Below are 20,120 nucleotides of genomic sequence, written 5' to 3' on the forward strand. Positions count from 1 at the left end.
GATTAGGTTGTTTCCCGAAACCCTTGCAAATGCAGCTGCTCCTTAGGAACGTGAACAGAAGGTGGCAGAGAAGACTGAGCTGTGAAACAAGCTGGTGGGCTGGCAGGTAGGGCCCAGGGCTGGAGGCAGATGCAGACTGTGCAGGTGTCTGATGGAGGAGCCCCCCCTTCAGTCTGTGTGACCCAGCCATTCCAGAACGAGAGACATGGACACGGCTGGATACCGGTGTCAGCAGAGTGCTCTGGGCAGGGTCACAGCCCTGACTCTGAAAGAGGAGATAACAGCCCCATTAACTGGGCAAGGTAGGTCTGTAATGAGAGGATACAGTTCCTTCTGTGTGTAAGAGGAGTTGTGCTGCAGCTTTCTCTTGATTTTAATTGGAAAAAAAAAGAAAATGCGTATTATGAATAGATTTGGACCAAGGTATTTGCTCTGTTTTGTAGTTAGGGCAGATTTGGAGAGGTGATATATGAGGTGTGTTTATTAAAGCAAAACCAAAACAAAACCAAACAGAAAAAAAGCTAGTGTTCTCCCTCCTTGCATTTCCTCATTGCCCTGCCACTCCACTCCTTTAGTTTTTTAGCTGCTTTTTCTGTTCCTTCTGAGACATCTGGACAAGGACTGTTTCAGCTGAAGGAAGTGTGAGACACAGGATGGATAAATGGAGACAGGCCTGAATACATGACGCTTATCCAGCTTTTCCTATTCCCTGTGCTTAAGTGAATAGTGTTTTTCATACAGCATGTAATGATTTCTATTGATGGCTATCTGTGCCTCATCTTTGCTTTTTCCGATACATCTTTTTAACTTGTCATATGCTGGGAAGTTAACTACACTTCTTTGTATAAGGCCATAGAGTAAATAGTATTATTTGAGGGTTAATCATGTTCATGCTGCTATTGATTTAATTTATGGCATGTGATTCACTTTGTAAGAAAAGGAGAGGATGGAATCAGGTAAGAATTCAAGTTCTTATTTTCAAGGAAGTTCTTGGTGTCCTATTGTCCTGGTTTTTAGTAGAGAAGGTTTCAAAACCTGTTTTATCAGAAGTAAGGTTTGATGTGGAAAATGGGACCAGCAAAGAAACACCAAATGGGAAGGAAGTTCCACATTTGCAAGAGGGTGGCTGTGCATGCTAGTCCTTGCAGCAGAGGCTGCTGATGTAACAAGCAGTGGATGAAGGTGGTTAGGGAGAGATTATTTCACTTCATTACTGTAGCTGCCAGCAGGAGGAGTTTGGATCGGCAGATTTCTAGTCTTGAATCACAGTTTACTGGAATCCTTTTTGTGTTTAAAATTTAAGCTGGCCCATTTAAGTGTTTTATTCATTGAATAAAATATTTGGGGCATTAATAATAAAAAGCCTTTTTTGTGGAGATTATTTAGGGCAGCTTTTCCATGAGTCAGGCTGGTTTATTTATAAAAATATTGGAGAGTTTTATGAAGAAAAAGCAATTGCCTCACCTTTTAAAGAAAAATAAGAAATGAAGATGTAGAGGCCATGGCAGTCAGTCAACAAAAACTAGTTAGGCTGAGTGCCTGAACAGGAAAATTCAACTTGGCTGCGTAATGCAAACGATTAACTCCCTTTTCTGATTCCCATAGTGTACCACAATATCAAACAGGGAAGGCACAAAGCTCATGACTTGTCCTTTGTGCAGTATAAATTTGGGACATGAAAGACTAACAGGAACTCAATTTAAGGAATCCTTAAAACCTAGATACCATTTTTGTGTACTTAGAAATGAGTAGGACTAAAACTGAGAGGTAAAAAATAAGATGTGATGTGTTTCCCAGAAAAAAGGCGCTGAAGCAAAGGCATTCCACTTTAAGCATCCTAAGAGCTTTGATGAGAGGAGTATAGTGTTGCTTGGCTTGCTGCTGATTTGGCAGCCTCTGTCTCTTCACTGCATTTTTCATGTGCGCCCTTCGTTTGTTTCTTTTTTTTCCTCTTTTGTATCTTACACATCAGAATGTGAGGTAAAAGGCTGCTACTGCAACACTCTTGCTCCAAGCAGCTTATGCTAACCAGCTTTCACAGAGAACATAATCCTTACACAAACACCTTAACTCATGAAGGAAGAAGGTCCAGTGCGACGTAGGTTTTCTTCATGTGCTGGGATTTCATCTGTGTTTTCTCCAAGAGCTGATGGCCGAAAGCTCGTCCGGAACGCTTCATTTGGCGGATATAACGAGCTCGCTCCTGCTCTACCAGGTTTGTTTCAGTCTTGCATTTCTTAAAATGTACAGAAGCGAATCTAATTTCTACCTCAAATTTTTACACTTGAATGAAAGTAGTGTACTGAGATGTGGGTAGAAATCAGAAAGAGTATTGCTTGTGTGCGTTTCGATAACAGCTCTTTGTAGTGGCAAGATTTGCAGACAGGGAAAGGAGTAAGTTAGCTTTCACGCTGCTTCAAATCTCACTTTAAAATGCATTGGTGTGTTTGAGACTGACTGGAATGTTTGAATGTTTTTTCTGGTTTTTTTGGCTTTTAGGACTGAGGTTCTGTGATGTGGTTTATAAATGCCTTCCTTTCTTGTACATTCCACTGCCTCCCCCCATATCCACGTAAATGGATCTGCTTTAAAATTGTAAGATGCAGCAGAAGGTTTTCAATTAGCTGTAACTACTGGAAAATCTGCAGGCTGGTCATTGATGGTTTGACATAAAATGACAAGATAGAAAATGAGGGCTGAAAACATAGCTTTGGTAAACTCTGTAGTGCAAGATTTTGAAGACTTAAAACCTCTGAAAGGGCTTTAATCTCCTTTTGCACAAATTTGTTGTTTCCTGAAAATCAGTACTGGAATATTGCAATGAATTTGTAGATCATTGCATGTCATTGTTCATAATGTGCACTTCTGACATATGTGCCTGAATTTCAGCAGTTTATTTCAGAAAGCCTCAGTGCCTGAAAATGTGTTACAAGGTCACCCATTCCTGAAGGGGGACATAGTACAAACTGTGCATTCTTTGCAGAATTGCTCTGGATGTGTGACTTGTTGTGTGCATGCGCAGAGATGCACTTTATTATGTAGTCCCATAGGGCCAGGATGTTGGGGGGGGGAAGGAAGGGGGGGAATAAAATAGTTTTCACTTTCTCTTGCCTGCCTCCTGCGGCATAGCTCACTGAATTTGTAAGCTCTGGTTCTGCAGCCCCGGAGCAGAGCTGGGTGCAGACCATGGGGGAGGTTGCAGACACCATGTTTTATTGAACATTTTTATCCTGGAATGTTTCTTTTCACTCTGTTTCAGGAAATGATTAGCCTTCTACCAAGAATCTAACACTGAGTTTTATTCAAGCTGCTTACAAAATAAAAGATTTCAAAGCTTGAAAGCTTGGGGTTTGGCAACTAGACAGGTGCTTCCTACCTTTAAAATAAGTATGTGTAGTCTGGTAATTAGTGGGAAAAAAGGGAGTCTTGTTTTGTATTTGCTTCCTTTCTGTATAGAATTCTGCAGCTAAAGCTGATCACTGTTCATAAGGAGACAGTGAATGAGTACTTAAAATGCAGAACAAATGGAAAGTGTTTTTTTATGAAAAAATTCAAGTGTGTACATAGAATTAAAAAAATGCTTGGAATCTTGCATATATCTCTGAAGAGTTTCAACATTCCTAACATGCTTAATGAACATTCTTTATATACTCTTTCAGATTGGTTTAGGCAAAAAGTAATTGTTACAGTGATGACAGTCTTTGGTTATTTATTTTTTTTATTTTGTGGTGCTTACAAAAGAAAACACTACTGTTAGAAAATACATAAAAGGACTTTGCTTACTTTTCTGATTACTTTGCTTTCAAAGTCCATGGAGGAGTCTGAATTTGTTAATATGGGATTGTGCTCTTAAATTGTCAATAAGCTTTTGAAAGTCAGTCAGTTAAAAAGACTATGGTTTCCTGTGTTCAATTATGTAAAAAAGATTTTTCCTTTTTTTCTGATGTGTTTATCATATAGCACCAGTATTGATAATCTAAGTACACTAAGTACAGCTCATGGTTCTTCCAGAAGCATTTTCCAGCTGAAGTATTTGTTCTTCAAAACTGCACATGCACACCAGTAATCAAATCAGGCTGTTCCTTTCTTTTCACTTGGAAGTCAGTAACACTGTTGCTTGGATTGCTATTTGTGATCTTTTCATGCATTGCATTGCTTTACTGCTGTTTTTTCTGTATGTTTGAAAAAGAGCCTCCAGTGGATAGCAATTATTTCTTTTATGAATAAAATAGATCTGACATTAAAAAGTAACATGCTTATTTTCTGATGTATTTTTCTCATGTATCATAATTGCAGATGGCATTTATTAAGAGACACAAAGCCAGTATTTGAGATGTAAGAGTTATGTGGTTGGTTTTGGTTTTTCCCTTCTTTTAAAATTGAGTGAAGGGACAGATTGTGTGTGCAACTTCAAAAAGTATATGTTACGCTTGAAAATTGAAATCTATTATCTAGATGGCTTTTTTTTTTGAAACTGTACCCTGCCACAGTCTTAATCCTAAATAGCCTTTAATTTTACAGTGTATATAGCCTTGTTTTTGTCAACAACAGTGTTTTGAAGATCTTTTTATTTTGTTTTGTAGGGTGTTTTTGGTGGTTTTTTTTTGTTTTTTGTTTGTTTTTGTTTTTTGTTGTTGTTATTGATTACATCATCTGTCTCAATCTCTAAAGCAGCACTGTTTGATTTTGTTTCATTGATCTCTTGTATGCAAGGGTTCTGGTTCCTCTGTCAGGCTCTTAAATCTCTCTGAAAGCTCCTAATGAGTTTTAATGTAGATTTTCACCTGCAAGTTTTGGAAGAACATGCTGAGTGCTCACAGTAGGAATGCACTAATGGACACTTTCCCTTGGCTTCTGAGGTCATACCATGAACTGTGGCTGACTGCACTGGCATTGGGATCAGCTTTCAGAGCCCATGGCACCTGAGCTGTTAAGATAAGGAGGGTCACACTGGGAGAAAGCCTGTTAAGGTGTAGTGTTGCTTTGAATGCAATCGCTGATGCTCTGAACTGCTTTAGAGAGGACAGCAGTGGTGCTCCTAACTCTAAAGATTGCTTTCAGGATTGTACGTAGAAAATGATGTATAAATTCAAAGGATTCAATAAAGAGGAAATCACAGAAAGGGACTTTCTTCAAGACCTGAATTTCTACATTGTCAAATGTGGGCTCAGGTCATTTTGTTAAGGAGCTGCTGATTGAGTTACAAGGTGGGAATAAATATTAGGTCTAAAATATTATGCTCAAAACCAGTGCTGATAAATATTGAAAAACTTGAAACACTTTATTATACCCTGCTTCTAGCCTCTTGTGCTCTGGCAGTCTCTGCTCCAGACAGCTGTCTGTATTGTGAGCTTATCCCTCTACACAGAGGGAGGTCACTAGTCAGATGGTGAGGGATGCAAAGCTGGATGTCTGGGTTTCCTCACAGACCAAGATGGGGCAATGCAAGTTGTTCCAGGAGGTACAGCACCCTGACTTGGCTTTGCTAACCCCTGAGAGAGCTCTTTTCTGTGCTGTGGGTGAGGAGGGGTGCAGTCTGTGTGGTGGGTAAGTTCATGAATCAGCTGGCACACACACCTCTGCAGCTCGGGACACTGAAAGCAAGGTGGTGAAATTCATGGAAATGCAACTGAGCTTCGGTCTTCGAGTCCAGTTCTCTGGGACAGAATAGTTCTTTCTGGTTCATTGCTTCTTGGTGGTACTGATGCAAAGCTTGTTTGGGAAAATAAAGAATGTATGGCTGTTGGATAAGGGTGTGTAAAGTCCATAAAATGGTTGTGCTTCAGAAAGCAAGCTTGGAATTATAGCTTCTCTTCTGTAAGAACAATCCTGACTTAGCACTTCCTTGCTGATTCCCCCTCACTAAGGCTTCTGTATGTGCCATTAAATAAACAAAAATGAGAAAGTCATTAGAAAATGCCTGCATTGCTTTTTCAGTGGGATTTGATTCCTTTTTTTTTTGGGGCACTGGATGAGGAGAAAGCCTCTGCTATGGTTCTGGTGTGTGTCTGACTGCCTAAGACTGGCTTTGAATCCAGTAACTTCTAAGTAAACCAAGGCAAGAGTAGCCTCTGAAGCTTTAAACAACCTTTGTTTCATGCCTAATAACTAGTGCTGTAGAAAATGTGCTTTTGCATTTGCTATTATCTAGGAAATGTAGCTTCTGGTGTCTGGATTTTTTGTGAATTCCCTGGTACTACAAATCTTCCGCCTGTCAAGGTACTCCTTTCCTGTTGTCAAATGGTTTCCTACGTTACAGTTTTCATTAGCTGAACAAGCCTATTGCAGGTGTGTTGGAAGAATTTTAAAATGAAGGATTTAGTGAACTATGCCCAGGTGAGGCTTCTATAAGCATGCTAAAAAGTTATTTGTAAAGGCATGTAGGGCTTCGTTTCTGTGAACGTAAAATGGGATATTGTACTGCAGTATATAATTTTTAAAAATCTGGTCTTACAAAGGAATATCTGGACAAAGTAATAAATATAAAGGGAGAAAAATCCCCAAAAGACTACCAGACCAAAATCAAGAGGAATCTTAAGATTTCTCATGTAACCTGGAGATCAGCCCCTTTGACTCCATGAATCTTTCTGGGATGTGTAATTGTGACAAATGAATCAGTTCTGTCTTAGAGTTTCTAAGTATTGGAAGTTGTAGAGGGCTGAAGATAATAATAATAACAAAAAAAAAAAATTCCTACTATGGACAAACTACTCAACATTGCTACAAAAAGTTAAAAATTCTTTCAAAGCTCATAGTTTCCCCTCCATACACACATTCCCCTGAAGAATGTGAAATCAAGGAGTTTCTCTGGTAAGTCTTCTCATTTCAGGGATCAGAGGACTGATTTCTGTTTCAAAGTCAGGACCATGCCCGGAGGGATGTTCCAAAGCACTGGTGGTGTCCATGGGTGCAGTGTGCCTGCTGGTGCTGTGTTTGGTGCAGTGTCCGAGGGTGCACTGTCCAGCTGATGCCATGTCCACGGGTGCAGGGTGTCCCTGCTGGTGCAGTGCCCTCTCATAGGCATTCTTGGACACCCCTGTGCCAGGCTTCTCAGCTGCCTGGGCTGTTCTGAAATCCATGCCTGACTTCACCGTCTCATCTGCCTCCTCTTCAGAGGGTGTGTAAATGATGGCATGCTGACTTACTCAGATAAATGCATTGTGCAATTTGTTTTATCCCTATTTATAAAAGCTTTGTGCTGCCACCACTCTCTTCAAATTAAATTGATCAACAAGTGAGATGTCTTGTAAGCACAGGAGGCAATTTTTCTGTGAGAGGGGGCCATGTTCTCAGTATACGTTCTGTGGCACAGAGCAGCTCTGTGGCAGCACCCATACCAGCTGTGTCCCTGTTTTCCTTTGTCACACAGACACTAACTGACTTTGCATTCTGGATACTGGGGAAGTGTTGGGTTGGTCACAGAAGAGAAACATGGGATTTTGACAACTGTTTTAATAAAAGGCAGTGTAGTTATGCTTCTTGAGTGTCAAGTTGAAAGTAAAATATCAAGGCTAACGTAAGGAACCTTTTCCATTGTCTTGCAAAAAAAATTCTGACTGGTGATTTTAATCAGATTTGCTTTCATGTAGGTGGTATTTAACAATTGTTTAGCTACAGAAAGGTTCAGAAATGAGCAAACAAAAAAAGGCTTTATTTAGGACTCTTCTCTGTGCCTGCATGTATGCAGGTAGGGTAGAATGAGAAAATAAAAGGACAAAAGTTGGCATGTTATATTTAAATTTCATCGACTGAACTGTTCTTGCCTCTTAGTGGCAAGTATTAAATTAGTGTATATGGTAGTAGCTGGTATGTTTTCAACTGATGAGATAGATTGGTGTGTATATGCTATTTCAAAATCTGATTTACTTGTACTTTTTTATGCTAAAGACATTGGCAAATTTATTTCAGAAGCTAGTTTGTATAAATTTTATTAACGAATTTAAATAATTTGCAACAATGCTGTTTTTTCTTTAAGGTTTTGACAAAGGGAAGGATGATGTGTCACAAAAAGACGATGCAGCATATTCTATGTCAAAAAGCAAGGTAAGGAACACAACCTCCTAACCTGTCTTAAAAATGTTGCTGTGTAAACAAGTTACACATTTTTAATTAAGGGCAAGTGTATTTAACTTTTGTTGTAGATAATCTTGAAGATTACTCTTCAGATTCAGCAATAGATAAAGATTAAAGGGAGTCTCTTAATATAGTTCCCAGGATGACATCACATCCAAACCTGTGGTTCAAAGTAGTGGAAATTAAATACGAAGTCTTCTTGTGGTTGTCTTGGAGTGGGATATTGCCTTGCCATAGAGTTTAAAGGCTCTAACTTACCCAGCCATGTGGTTTTCTATTTTCTGCTAGGATATCCACTGTCTTTTTAAAGAGGCAAATATGGTAACAGGCACTTAAACAGATTGTTGGGTTGCAGCAGGTGTGGGAACCCAAGGAAGGTGGACAGGTAGCTCTCAGGGAAAAGGGCGAAATTCTTGCTTTTTGCTGCTTTTGCACACAGCTGTTCCCAGAGCACTCTGTCCTGGGCACAGGCAGCCATAACCCTTGGAGATAGGGTTTGCACTCAAGGTCTTGACACAAATTTTTCTGTGGTATTTGATATATCAGAGCCATAAAGACAAACATTACAAAGACACTGAAAGAAAATGAAGAGGCTTAAAGATTATAGTAGCATTTCCAGGCTTAAATGGTGTCATTGAAATTGCAATGGGATAAGCAGTTTGGTGTCTGCAGCTGACGTTGCAGTTTTGTGGTGTGTAGCTAAGCATTTCAAGCTGTTGGTGTCTTACATGTGACTTGGAATCACAAAACTATGAATCTTTTTGCTTTACTGCATCCTAGAGCCTCACTTGTCAGGAATATCAAGGAAACATACTTCACCATCCAGATTTCTTGTGATCAAAATATTTATATTGGTCCAGAAACCTCCAAATCAGTTTGACTTGGAAATCAAGTTAATACTATCTCTTTTGACTTGGATTTATTCCAGACTCTCGAGAATCATATATCTTTGACATTCCAATTCCCTTTTCCTCTCCCTTATTTTTTCTTAGCTGTGTTCTTAACAGGATCTTAAGTCTTTGGGTTCTTTGCTATTACATTTTTTGTGTCTTTCTGTCAAAGATGATACCAATATTCCTACTTCTGCTAATACATGCTTTTCTTCACCCTTTTTTTAAAATTGCTGCATGTGGGGCTTGATTTTACTAATGGAAGTGAAATAGCAGCCCTTCTTTCTAAGGGAGGATGGAAAAGCAGTGATGGGACTTGCCTGGAATCTGGTACTGAATGTACCTTGCTGGGAGTTACAGCAGATTCTCTTAAAGTGTTTTCTTCTAAACTTTTTATCCCATCCACTTTGCGTGGATATAACAGTGAGAAGGTTACTGGCTTAAAAATATACACACAGATCACTGACCTGTCTCATAACACTGAACAGCTAAATGTAAACCTTTACTCAGTGTCATATTAATGAGCTTTAAAACTGAGACAATGAGAAAATTAGTTTTTTAAGTAGGGAAACTTATTGGTTTAGGGCTGTTCTATTCATGACCTTTAGATTGCCTTAGCTTTCTGTTGGTGAGCAACTAGAATATTTATGAATGTTTTGCTTAAGTTGTTCCATTATAGCTTGCATAATGAGTTCATTACCTCTTCTTATGTGACAGTGATAATCATTTTTCCCGTCTTCTGTTACTACATTTAAAGTACTGTATTTCCTTTAAATTCTAGGGAGAGGAATTTAATTTCAAGTTGTGCACTCATCTTAAAGCTAGATTTTGAGTGTCAAGAACATACCTTTATTACAAGATGTTTCCTGTATTTTTCCAAGATAGATACAGAAGTCAAAGAAAATTTATTTATCATTGAAATAATTTTAAGCTAAAACTACTTTTTGCCAGTTATTGCACATATATTTTTTACAGCACCTCAGTAGACTACTGTAAAGTCTTAGTTCTGAATTAAAGATGTAAAGAATGCAGGTTAAATTGTTCTGTACAGATTGTGACTCTTTAGGCTTTGTTTCTTTTGCTTGAGCAGCCTGTGAGTTAAGAGAATGCTGAAGTGCACTGTTTTTATTATAGCTGTAAATTTTACTCAAAGCTTGCATATTTTTGGACTATCATTTTATAGTATTCCAAAATACAAATTCAGTGAATAGACTTTGCACTGTCATTTGAGATTTGAAATGTGGAACATCTTAAAGGTCAGTTTCAATAAAATGTCCTTGAATTTGAATTGAATACTCAGTTTACAATGTTAAATTATTTTGGTTGGGTTTTTTTTTTTGTGACAATGCAGAAGTTTTGGGTCCATCAGGCTTATGTTTCAGTGCACAAAAAATACAACTCTCTAATTTATCTGAAGTCTGTATTTAATGAATACCTACTCAATGTTCTCTGACCTCTGATAGGAATGGTATGAAAACTCTATCACAGACTCCTCTTAGACTCCTCTTTTTCCCCCTTATTTTTTCCCTAAAGAGTGCTGTTCCCAAAGTGAATATTTGGTGGCTTGAGTTCCCTTTCAACTAGTAGGCAACAAACCTCCAGGTGCAAACTTTGAACCTTACAAGACATGGGGGAGAGGCGGGGGGAGAAATCATGTGCTGCTGAGGCAGCTCCTTGTCCTGCACGAACGAGACTTGGGTGTCACGAACAAACCTGGCTCTCGTTCCTGCCTGATGCCACTGTGAGCTCCTTGAGGATGACTTGCAAAGTAATCAGAGCATGGAATTAGGATTCAAGGAGCAGAACAAGTGCCATTAGTGGGCAGTTGTACTCTGATGATTTACAGAGCACTGAATCCTAGGCTGAAGAGGCTGTATTTTCCTTCATGAGTCACAGGGTAAGTGCCTCTATAGCAGTCTGTTTGGAGAAGCTGTCAAGTTGTGGATGAAGACAGCTGATTCTATATTCTGATTCATAAATCCTGGGAATGACTCCTGTGTTAAAACACCTGGATTCTCCTAAAACATTCTCTCTCTGCTAAAATAATGCCTAACTATTCAAGCACGCTCTGTCTAGTGACAGTCTACATGAGCTAAATATTTGCTGTGTATGGGTCAGCTGCTTCCAAAGGAATCTCAGACTTCTTTCCCATAAAACCCTTACAAAAAGACACTTCATGAATAGGTGGTGGACAGTTCATTTTACCAGTAGTGACTTATTGGTTTGTTTGGATTTTTTAAAGGGGAGACGCAGTAGAGAAGTGATAGGGAATGGGAACCTTGCAAACATAATTGCACTTCAAACACTAAAGTGCCAGCATCAGTAATATATTCTTGTGTCTGCCATTGTAATTTATTTATTATGTGTGTTGTGAATTTCAGTCTGAATCCAAGCTTTTCAATGGCTCTGAGAAGGACATCTCTCAATCTTCAAGCAAACTTACAAAAAAAGAATCTCTCAAGGTGAATCTCTCAAGAAATTATTTTCCTCTTCAAGGACTATAAATGCATTCACATATTTTTTCCTTATTCTCTAATGAGAAGAGAAAAATGCTAAATGATGATGAGACTTTGGGAATATTTAAGTATTGAGAGAAGTTGTGCTGTTGAGTCTCTTCAAATTTCACTGTATTTTTTACTTGAATAATAGCTTCTATAATGCTATCTTTAAGATGGCACAATATTATAGAATTACTCAGATTATAGATTATTTCAGATTGGCAGGGACCTCAGAACATCTACATGCAATGAAATGACAAATGGAATTATCAGAATAGCAATTTGAATGCATTTCTACTGTCTTCTTCCCTCTGTTCTGCAGCAAGACCAAAATCCACTGTTTGGTAGATACCATTTCAAGAGAAATGTAAAATTATTCTGCTTTAAATGAGGGAGGTACATTCCTGTAAATTTCTCCTAGGGGGGAACATAACTGGTGGGTAAAGACCACAGATCAGATAATGTACCTGTATATTGGAATTTGGTTTGGTTGGTCTTTCCTCCCCTTTGGTTCTAAGATGAGCTTCAAAGTCCTCAGTTTCTAAAGAAAATTGCAGAAGAATCTGAAATTGTCTGCATCATAGTTGCTCTTGAAGTAATTGTTGACTTTGAAGTCAATACTCTGTTTTAAAGCTGTTTTTCTATATCTGTATTACAAATTGAATTTAGCAGGTTTTTCCTCAGCTTTTATTGGCTGATATGTTTTTGTGCTGATAACTGGCTTATGGCCATGATGTTGTAAACATTTTTATTATTTTTTACAGGTTCAAAAGAAAAACTACAGAGAAGAAAAGAAGAGAGCCACAAAAGAATTACTTAGCACACTCACAGACCCCTCAGTTATTGTTATGGCTGACTGGTTGAAGGTCAGAATCCAAGTGTGAAACCTGAGTTGAAGATGGAGCAGTTAGTTGCTTGCTGCTTTCTGGCCAGAATAGAAAAGGCTCAATCTTTTACTTGCTGTTAATGTTTTTCTACAGGCACAGCAGCCACTAATTGCATCCCAAGGTTTCTGTGCTCAAATCCCAGGGGTCTAATAGAGGAATTCAGCTCCCACTTACTGCAGTCACCCTAGTCACATTATTCTTGTGTGCATAGCCATCAATTAGGAATGAGTTGACTTTACAATTCTCATTTTGTCCTTCTCATTTTACACTTTGAAGTGGCTCTGTTACATATATAACAATTGCAAAAATAATTCAGTCAGATATTTGAATATCTGATTTCTTTATGTATTTCTGGTAATTTTCCTTTCCTCTCTTAAGAACCAGCTGGTACTGCTATCTTGAGGACAGCAGTTCATATTACCAACTCTAGTGCATTGAATTGTCATACTTCCCATATCAGGATGTGTGCATACCCATTTGTGGAACTGGGTATTCATCAAGACAGAAAAACAAGCATACCTTTACATTTTTTAATGAACCTGGGTAAACTTTTGAAAGACCTGATAAACTTTGCTTTGAAATAAAAGCTAATAAATTTCAATTTTAATTTTGTTAAGGGGGATGGTTTTGGTATTGGCTTCACTGAGCTATAAGTGTAACTATTTATCTTCTAGATTCGTGGTACCTTGAAAAGCTGGACCAAACTGTGGTGTGTACTGAAACCAGGAGTATTGCTTCTTTACAAAACTCCCAAAAATGACCAGTGGGTAGGAACAGTGCTGCTGAATGTTTGTGAACTCATCGAGAGGCCTTCTAAAAAAGATGGCTTTTGTTTCAAACTTTTTCATCCTTTGGAGCAAACCATATGGGCTACAAAGGTTAGTGGTAGCATGCATTGTTTTTAAGGGATGACTAGCATTAATCAGCTATGAGTAAAGACAACCTCACTGAAAAGTGGAACTGTGTTTTCTGTTTCAACTTCAGTGGTTTGTGTTGGTTCTGAATAGAAGCCCTCAAGATCTAGTCCCATTCATCAGAAAAAGTATTTGATTTATGCCGCTCTGAAGAGCTTCAGAAGTGTGGTGTGCCATTAAAAAGGTTAATGCCATCACTGGCAATCACATAAATGAAAGGAATGCATGTTTAACATTATATTTTACCTCATTCAAATCTCATAAATTAAGGTGAGATTTGCCAAAATGAAAGAGTTTTGTTATAAACATTTCTTGTGTCCAACTCTATATTCATGTAGTAGAATGTCACCTTAGTTCAATTTGCTTGTAAGAGTCAAAAAGCAGGTTACTTGCTTGTGCAATAATAGCTTATATTGCAACTTGTTAGCCAAGTCTGTTCCTTTTTGTTATGATGTTAGGATGATAAATGTTTTCATTCAGTTCTGATGTCTGTTTGCCTTGTCATACACGGCATAATATTGTGAACAGCTCTTACCTGTATTGAAAAGCACAGGTGTGTTCTGCACAACAAAGGTTTGTTTCAGTATCTTGTAAGGATCTTTAATGCTTGCTCTTACTCCTTTTTTATAATCTGATGAACTATTTTAGTCCTTGTTTTGTGTTTACATGTGGAGAGGGGATGTGGAAGCACAGCACAAGTGAACATATTTTCCTTCTAAAATGTCTTGCTTTAGATGAAATTACTGTACAATACTAGGACCCTTGTTATAATTAATTAATTATACCCTCTAGAATATACATCTTACAATCTCACAATTAGTAGCTATCTTCTAAATCTTAAATTGATATAGATGTATTGTCATATCTGTAGAATATGCTGTGTTAAATTTGTCATCCTTTTCTTAAGGAAGTATAATTCCTGATGCTTGTGGTTATTCTGGATTGTGATAATTTATCAGTGTTATCTAAGTTTGCCAAAATTAGATCAAATCACTTGTAGTTTCTTTTGAATAATTTTATTTAATTGTTGCTTGGGCAAACTTTTCAGTGATTAGTAGTGATCTCACATTTGCAGAACACAAACTCCATATCCTTTTCCAAAGCTATAGCATTTGGTGTTAATATGCTTTTTTATGATTTATATACATACATTGCAAACTGGTGGCCTGTCTGCAGAAGATCACAAATCAGTCTTATATTTCTTTATTGCTTGGCAATGAGAAATGGATTTGTTTGTTTTTTTAACTAGATATTTAGAATTTAGAGGACATGCCCTACCAGATTTTTACTTTTTTAAGGTAGGTCCAATTTTGAACCTGAACAAGTTGATATTGTCCATTCTAAATGTGCTGAGAGCTGGAGTGGCGTTTGTTCATTTTGGTATGGCTATTTGCAGTTGAGAATTCCTGGATTTCATTAGATTAAAGGCCTTTAAGTTTGAAACCCTTTTCTGCCTTGTTTACCTAGTCGATCAAAATGTCCTAGTTACAGATTTATTATCATGAGGCAAACTTGCATAAGTGTAATAGCAATTGACTGATCCAGAGTAGATTTACCACAAAGAGCCTCAAGTCCAAGGCAAAGTGAGCCTTGTTTGCAGTTAGTGCAGAAAGATAGCATTGCAAAAAACATATATAGAGCTGTAAGTACTGCAGGAGATTTTCTCACTTGAGCACACTACCCATGGTGTGTCCTTCTGGCAGACTGCAAATTCTCTTCTGCAGTAGTTTGTGGCCAGTCACTTCACATGCTCCCTTAAGTCTGTTGCTGTGGTCTTTGATGTTCCTCCTACACTCTGAGGTAGCCAGTGCACTGTACCTTGATTGTCTTCCTTGTGTGCCTGGTCCTGATGCCATTTCAGTTTTCTGAAATTATTAATTAGGAAAGTTAATGCAAATAATTTTTTCTGTGTATATTTAGTCAGGGGTGACTGCATATCAGTTTTCATTGTTGTCTTTGAAACAATGTTCATGGCATTTGAATATTCTGTAAGAAGTAAACTTCAACTTTTTTTAATCTAATGGAATTTTTAACTTGATGGCTTGGAGTAGTAGCATCATTCCATGAGAAACAGAGACAATCCAAATAAAGTCACCCAGCAAACAGAAATTAATATTCCTCTTGTACAGATCACTAACTACTGGAAATTAGTTTTGAAACCATAATGAGTGGTACCAAAGGAAAGTATCCTGTGCTGTTGGAACCATAACCAGTTAGAGGAAATCAAGATCCATGAGCAGTTACACAAAATAAGTCAACTTACTTTAATATTTCTTTGCTAAAAATTCCTCACTTAGTTTTAATCAATATATTGTTAAAACACTTAAGGAGTGTAACTTCCTTGCATTAAAAAAAAGAAGCAAAACCAGACACCACACTTCATCTCTAAATTGTAGTTGTTTGGTACAGAGTAAGTAGCCTACCCTGAAGTGCCCGCTGTATAAACCCAAAGGACAGATATCATGAGCAGAAGTCTGCCCTTAGTCTGCCTCAGTGTGTGTGACCCAGGAGTTCCAAGGCCTTCTGGTGGCTGAGCCTTTGCACGGTGCTGGCAGCACCCAGCATCTCTCCCACCCCAGCCTGGTGTGGTGCCATGGTGCTGTCCCCTCCTCAGGGGACACTGGGCTTCTTCCCTGCCTTCCCACCCTGGGATGAGGAGTTGCATTGGGGTTGTCCCTCTTGCTTCTTGGTACCCACTAACTCCTAATCCCAGTGTCGCTGCCTCACCAAAGGCTTTTTGTAGGCACACCTTTCCTCTCTCTCAGAGGGAGACTGAGGTTTGGAATCTTGTTTCTAGCACCCAATTGCTGTTACTCTATACTGACTCCTCAGTAGTTTGACCATCATTTACACCAGCACTAGCTCATCAGAATTGGTATTTAAGTGCCACCAAGACTACTCCTTAACCTGCTTCTCACCCTCAGAAACGTTCTGGCTGTTTCATTTGCTTGCTTCTAAAATTACCTGCCTTTATCTGCTTTTGCTCAAAACTTCTGCTGGCTTTCCAGTTCCCTGTTCTAAGCCTTATATTGGCTTTCCATTAGGCTTCTCTGGGGGAAATCAGTAAGATCAAAATGTGTTGTCATCAGTTAGGCAGGCTTAACCCAGCTTTCAGCAGTAGCTTCAAGTATGTTTAATACAGCCCTCTTTGCCTATCAGTTGTCTTAAAGTTATCATAGATAAACTTTTTTTGGAAGGGACTTCAAAATGGTTATTTAACATTTTATTCCAAAACGAGGGTTGACAGAAATGGAAAAGTCTTTTGAATTTTTTTTAAATATGAAGTATGAAAAATTTCATAGCAAATAGAAAATAAAACTTTGGTCAAGACTGATTTATACACCAGAAAACCGACCCCCTGCCCCCCCCCCAAAAAAAGATCAAAAAACTGCACCCAAACTAAAACCAAAAAAACCCAACCAAACAAATTTTTTTTTTTAATCACAAAGACCATTCTTTTGAAAACTGGGCTAGAATTGGGTCCCATACTTAGAATGAAGTCTTTGAAGAAGAAATCCAGTGAAAGAGGGCTGTCCATCTTTCCATTCATGTCGTCATTAGATGTTGCTGAGTGACAGTAAATAGCCCTGCAGTGTGTTAGCTTCTTAATACATTGAATGATAAACTGTAAAACTGAATAAAATATCTGATGCTCTTTCTTGTTTTGTGTATTTCAAGGGTCCTAAGGGTGAAGCAGTTGGTGCTATAACTCTGCCATTGCCCAGCAGTTACTTGATCATCCGAGCTGCTTCAGAATCAGATGGTAAATAGACACTTCATTGATTTTCAGCAGAGAGAAAGATGGTTTCAATTGTCTTATCATGTCTGTTACAGCACTTTGATTGCAGTTTAATTGTTGTTAAGGTTCTCCTTTAATTTAAAGCATGCAGTTTTGTTGGTACTAGTACTTTTAAATGGTTATTAAAGGAGAATATTGATCTAAAGGAAAAGTTATTGAACTCCTTGCAGTTGCCTTTTGTTGACAGGGTAGAGGAGGGGGAAAGGGTTATCTGTGTTTTAGCTATATTAATGTATGTCTAAATATCAAGCTCTAAATATCAAATGCCTTTGTAAAGTGCTAATATGGTTGTATTCTTATTAAAGCATTTCTGTGTTAAGTGCAGCAGCTGCACAGAGTTCTAGTAGTAAAAATTTCTTCAAAAAGTAGTTTTGTAAACACCCTTCACTGGGGAGGTGGTGATCAGTGCAACTACCTTCTAAAGTTACAATGGGAAAAAAATTCAAGACTATTATGTAGCTGTTTCTAGCAGGTGCTTTTCATCTGCTGCTTAATTAGGCATACCCCTGCAGACTTTAAAGATAGGACTCTCTCTACCTTCTGTATTGAGAAATGGATTAGATACATGGAAAAGAAGAAGTAAGAAGGGGAAAAAATACACAAATTTGTTCAGTTACTTTTTGCTGAAAATAAGCTATCATTATAGCTCTTTTTCCACACTATTATCATATTACTTGGGCAAATTTTGCCAAATGATGTGCTTACTTAATCTTTAGAACTAGAGCATGGCTGCAGGCAACTCTGGGGGCATTCCACACTCATGGCCTGGGTGGAACCAGACTCGCATTAAGGAAGAAATGCTGGGATATGCTCTAACAAAATCATTATTTACCTTGCTTTCCTTCCCTGAAGCATCCCTTGCACTGAAGCTGGGTGCTTGTGAGTTGTTTTTGTGTCCCCACCAGACTATAATATCCAATACATGTAACAGGGAACAACTCTGATGTGTGCCTTCAAAGGCAGTGCAAGCAGGCCCAGAGGGCTGATTTTCCTGGCAAATAGAAGTGGTATAGTTCTGTTAAATCCTGAAGTTTTGGTCTAATACTAAATTTATCTTTAGGCAGGTGTTGGATGGATGCTTTGGAGCTGGCACTGAAATGTTCAAGTCTGCTGAAGCGTACAATGATTAGGGAAGGTAAAGAGCACGATTTGAACTCCTCAGCTGACAGTAGTCATGTCTCTTTCTACGGTCTGATCCGTGCTAACAACTTGCACAGTGGAGAAAACTTACCGTAAGTGAATTAATTACTAAACCTTTTGCTTTTGGGCAGAACCTTGTAGTGATAATTTCGCCACAGGGAGGCTAAGGCTGCTTTTTTTTTTTTTTGCTCCTGAGTTCTCTTTACATGCCTTATTTGCAGTGTGTTTTACACCCTGCACATAAAATGAAAAAATCCTTTTTTAAGCAAAGTGGAGCCAGGGGAAATTTGCCCCAAGGAACTTGGAGTATTGCATCAGTAAGTTTAATTACTCAGTTAAACCATTCAAAATGAAAAAAAAGAAAATTTTATGTTGGTGTCTCCTGTTAACTTCAGCGGAAAATCCGAAGCTTAGTACACATGACAAAAGTCGGTAGATGTGAATTTAACTTGCTGTTCTTTAGTTACAGAAATGGAAAATCCTTTATTTAAATGGTTTCAGCATGAATCATCAGATGGATGAGTAACAATTCAGTCACCTTATGATTAAATGCATTAAAGTTAAAATTGTCTTATATCACCTGATATCTAATGTCTGAGAGCCCTTCAGTTACTCCCTGATTATTTTAATAAACACTTTCAGCCATGTTTTTGTGAGCACAAGCTTCTGTGGAAATAAATTATTAAATGTAGTGAATGAATGGCTGTAGTGGGTTGACTGTGGCTGGATGCCAGGCACCCACCAAAGCCTCTCTCTCACTACCCTGTGCAGCTGGATAGGGAGAGAAAATTTTACAAAGGGTTCATGAGTTGAGATAAGGACCAGAAGAAGTCACTCACTAAATGCCATCATGGGCAAAACAGGCTTAAATTAGAGATATTAATTGAATTTATTACTAACAAAATCAGAGCTAAATAATGAGAAGTAAAATAAGACCTTAAAAAACACCTCTGCCCTACCCCTCCCTCCTTCCCCAGAGGCACAGACAGGTAGTGGGGGTTTCCAGCTGCTGCTCAGGGAGAGGAGTCCACTCTGGGATCCCTCCCGCAGGAGATAGTTCTCTGAACTTCTCCAACATGAGTTCCTCCCATGGGCAGCAGTTCTCCACAACTGCTGCCATGTGGGTCCCTCTTCCACAGGGGCAGTTTTTCAGGCACAGCCTGCTGCAGCATGGGTCTCCCACGGGGTCACAGGTCCTACCAGGAGCCTGCTCCAGCACAGGCTTCCCATGGGTTTACAGCCTCCTCTCACACATTCACCTCAGTAATTTTCCACCAATTCAATATACTTTGTGAAGATTTAGCTGTCCATTTATCTTTTCTTGGTAGGCAGGAATTTTGTACTGCTGTTAGGAGTGTGCTGTCCCAGAGCGAGACCTGGACTAGGAGAAATGCAATTCTTTTTATGCAATTCATAGATGGTCTGAGAAAAGCACAAAAAAGGTAAATGCTTGCCCCCTGCAACAATTAAAGACTCTATCCAGATGACCAAGCTTGGCTCAGCTGCAGCTTAGGGCCTTCTTTTCATTCATTGGAACAATATAACAACTGCTGTGTACAATTCAGCTGGAGATCTGCACTCTGGAATAGTAGTTTAATATCAACTGCTGGCCAAGATTACAATCACAGCAATTAGCTACAGCTGTTAAGTCTAATTAAGACTAATGCTTTAATTAAGTACATCTTCTGGTATAGCATATTCTTAGAGTATTCAGTGTGCTTAACTGTCTAAGGAGCAAAACTGGCAGGTCTAGCTTTAATTGGGTGGCAGAAGAGGGAGAAGAAAGGTGGAAGCAATTTTAGCTTCATCTGAGAGAGAGCTTTTTAAGGTGGGTTAATAGCAAGAGAAGGTTCAAGGAAAACCTTGGACTGATACTTGTTGAAGATGGTCACCTGAAAAACAGAGATGAAGAGAAAGCA

General features: G+C 38.6%; 1 protein-coding gene across 9 annotated transcripts in view; it reads left to right on the top strand.

Moving 5' to 3' along the window:
• The window catches only part of OSBPL8 (oxysterol binding protein like 8), an 84,173-nt gene that overhangs the window by 47,223 nt on the left and 16,830 nt on the right, over positions 1-20,120 (top strand). For 8 of the 9 annotated variants that reach the window (XM_030959320.1, XM_030959319.1, XM_030959324.1 and 5 more), the window contains 6 exons: positions 7,976-8,043; positions 11,345-11,425; positions 12,226-12,327; positions 13,023-13,226; positions 16,941-17,025; positions 18,122-18,293. In XM_030959320.1, coding sequence (XP_030815180.1) covers positions 7,976-8,043; positions 11,345-11,425; positions 12,226-12,327; positions 13,023-13,226; positions 16,941-17,025; positions 18,122-18,293 — 712 coding nt within the window. Of the gene's footprint in view, positions 1-881; positions 2,216-7,975; positions 8,044-11,344; positions 11,426-12,225; positions 12,328-13,022; positions 13,227-16,940; positions 17,026-18,121; positions 18,294-20,120 lie in introns of those variants that run through there. The other variant, XM_030959327.1, reaches the window with a different exon arrangement.

The sequence above is a fragment of the Camarhynchus parvulus genome, chromosome 1A (assembly GCF_901933205.1).
Source record: "Camarhynchus parvulus chromosome 1A, STF_HiC, whole genome shotgun sequence".
NCBI classification, from domain to species: Eukaryota; Metazoa; Chordata; class Aves; order Passeriformes; family Thraupidae; genus Camarhynchus; species Camarhynchus parvulus.